Genomic DNA, 2760 nt, shown 5'->3' with positions numbered 1-2760 from the left:
TAAAAGGTTTAGGTCCATCGAGTTTAGATACATCCCCAGATTTCATAATGAATTGGCAGATGCCTTGGCTACTTTGGCCTCAATGCTTCCATATCCTGGAAACACTTGCATTACTCCCTTGGAGATTCAACTTCGGGACCAATATGACTATTGTAACACTATGGAAGCAGAATCAGATGGTGAGCCGTGGTACCCAGACATCAAGAATTTCTTTCAAACAGGAAAATGTCTCGAACATGTCAATGGAAGCCAAAAAAGAACTATTAGATGTCTGGCTAGTGGTTTCTTTTTTAGCGGGGAAGTTTTATATAAATGAACCCCGGATCTGAACTTATTGAGATGTGTGGATGTTGAAAAAGCCGAGAAGATCATGAATGAAGTACATGATGGGGTATGTGGACCACACATGAATGGATATTTCCTTGCGAAAAAGATACTTCGAGCAGGATATTACTGGCTTACCATGGAATGGGATTACTTTCGCTTTGTGAAAAAATGTCATCAATGACAAATTCATGGTGATCTCATTCATTCATCTCTTTTAGAGTTGCACCCCATTGCCGCTCCTTGGCCCTTTGTGAATGGAGAATGGATGTCATCGGACCAATTGAGCCAAAAGCTTTTAATGGTCATCGATTCATTTTGGCCGCATTTGATTACTTTACTAAATGGGCGGAGAAAATCACTTTCAAGGCAGTCACTAAGAAGGCAGTCGTGGATTTTGTCCCTTCAAACATCATTTGTCGTTTTGGTATCCCAAGAACTATTATCAGAGATAATGCTGCAAACCTTAATAGCAATTTGATGAAGGAGGAATGTGAGCAGTTCAAAATTATGCATCACAATTTTACTCCATACCGACCAAAGGCCATTGGAGTGGTAGAGGCCGCCAACAAGAATATCAAAAAGATTCTCAGGAAAATGGTTAAAGGCACTAGACAATGGCATGAGAAGCTGCCTTTTGCACTTTTAGGATATCGCACAATAGTGCGCACCTCGATTGGTGCAACTCCTTATTTGTTGGTGTATGGGACTGAGGCTGTGATACCAGCGGAAGTCCAAATTCCATCTCTTCGAATTATTGTCGAGGCTGAAATTGAAGATACTGAATGGGTCAAAACCTGACTAGAGCAACTCACATTAATAGATGAGAAGCGATTGACGGCCGTCTGTTTTGGTCAACTTTATCAGCAAAGGATGGCTCATGCATACAACAGAAAGGTGCACCCTAGACACTTTGAAGTAGGTCAACTGGTCTTAAAGCGCATTCTCCTGCACCAAGAAGAGGCCAAGGGTAAGTTAGCCCCAAATTGGCAAGGTCCATATCTTATCAAGGAAGTGTTGTCCAAAGGAGCCTTGCACCTTACTGATGTGGAGGGAAAAATCACAGGCATAATTGTTAATGCGGACGCAATCAAAAGATACTACATCTAATGCGTTCTAAGATACCGTGACAAGTTTGTGGCTGAGAGAACAAAGGCATCTCTTTCAAAAACAAAAATAAAAAAAAATAATCCAAAAATCCTATCTTTGAAAATTTGAACTACGTTTGACTTGATTCCAAAAGGATACGTAGGCAACCCTTTGGGGTTCGGTCATACCAAAAAAAGAAAATCAATATTCCAGTATCTATAGAAAACTAGGGCATTTTTTTTAATTTTATTTTGATAGAATAGAGTCAAATTGTAATTCCGTTTATGATTTTATTCTAGCAACCGACATTTTGATCAACTCTAAGAACGATAGATTCAATGTGTCTTGCACGGACAATTGATCATCAAAGACAACATTGTCGAGTAAAAAAAAACTTATGAGTGAAAGCCCTTGTGGGCACCATAACTAAAAAAAAAAAGAAAAAAAAAGGAGTCTCATCGGTGAAAACCTTTATAGGCACCATAAGATAAAAGAAGAGAACATCATGAAATTGACTAATTGAGAGAAATCTGCAAAGATCACCATTTCTCGATACCTCTGCATGAAGAATACATAGATCAGTTATAAATTGATAATGATTCAGATTTTGAGAATTAGACAATTTAAACGGATCCGAGGTCAAGTCCAAATTGCATGTCATGGTTCACTCAAAGTCGACATATGCCTCCAGATAAGTTCTCTTTCTCATTTTTCTTCATAAGGGAATGCCCTTCCTTAAGTTTATAGTCTTTCTTGATCCAATTTTTTCACACTCTTAAGTTTGATATTTTTCTAGTTTTTCGGTATAATCTCTTGACAAAATAAGGTAAAAAATTGCAAAGCTTCCTACAGGTTACCAAAAGTAAAGCTAAGTATCCGAGTTGACATGCCATCGAGCAAGGACTAAAAACGCCTCAAATCTTCACTGAAAACTCGTGAAAGAACACGATATAGTCTCTTAAGTCATGAAAAATATTCAACAGGAAAATTCATCCGTTGGGACATCAGTTGCACCATGATATTTGGTAGTACCAAAAAGATCAAGGCCTCTGAATCGACAAAGAGGAAGCTTCAAAGGTTGTTCAACCAAGAATTTGGAGTAGAGTTGGAGAAATTGGTCAGGAGTATGGTCAAGTCATCGGAGCATCAAGGCCACAAACCAACCACCACTTTAAACTAACAATTTTCTCTTTCTTTTTGCTCAACACAGGAACAAAAGAAAATGCGGGATTACAAGTCAAAAATGAAACATCACAAAAAAGAAGTTCTCTAAAGTCTTCACATGTTTGTTGTTTCATCTCATGCTATTCGCATTCTTGCCTCTCAATTCGAGAGCTTCGGGCAATA

The 2760-nt window shown here is 38.4% G+C and overlaps 1 protein-coding gene across 1 annotated transcript; it reads left to right on the top strand.

The window, feature by feature from the left end:
• Positions 1-588: 588 nt before the first annotated feature.
• LOC107060071 (uncharacterized) lies at positions 589-1125 on the top strand. Its single transcript, XM_015307409.1, has one exon. It carries the CDS (start codon positions 589-591, stop codon positions 1123-1125), a length of 537 nt encoding a protein of 178 aa, XP_015162895.1.
• The last annotated feature ends 1635 nt before the right edge of the window (positions 1126-2760 follow it).

This window comes from Solanum tuberosum, unplaced genomic scaffold, assembly GCF_000226075.1.
Source record: "Solanum tuberosum cultivar DM 1-3 516 R44 unplaced genomic scaffold, SolTub_3.0 scf00058, whole genome shotgun sequence".
NCBI lineage: Eukaryota > Viridiplantae > Streptophyta > Magnoliopsida > Solanales > Solanaceae > Solanum > Solanum tuberosum.
The sequence above is the reverse complement of the archived record's forward strand: the minus strand, read 5'-3'. Positions and strand labels throughout refer to the sequence as shown.

Coding starts and splice junctions, on each gene's coding strand:
- LOC107060071 (XM_015307409.1), top strand. CDS start 589: ATGGATGTCATCGGACCAATTGAGCCAAAAGCTTTTAATGGTCATCGA.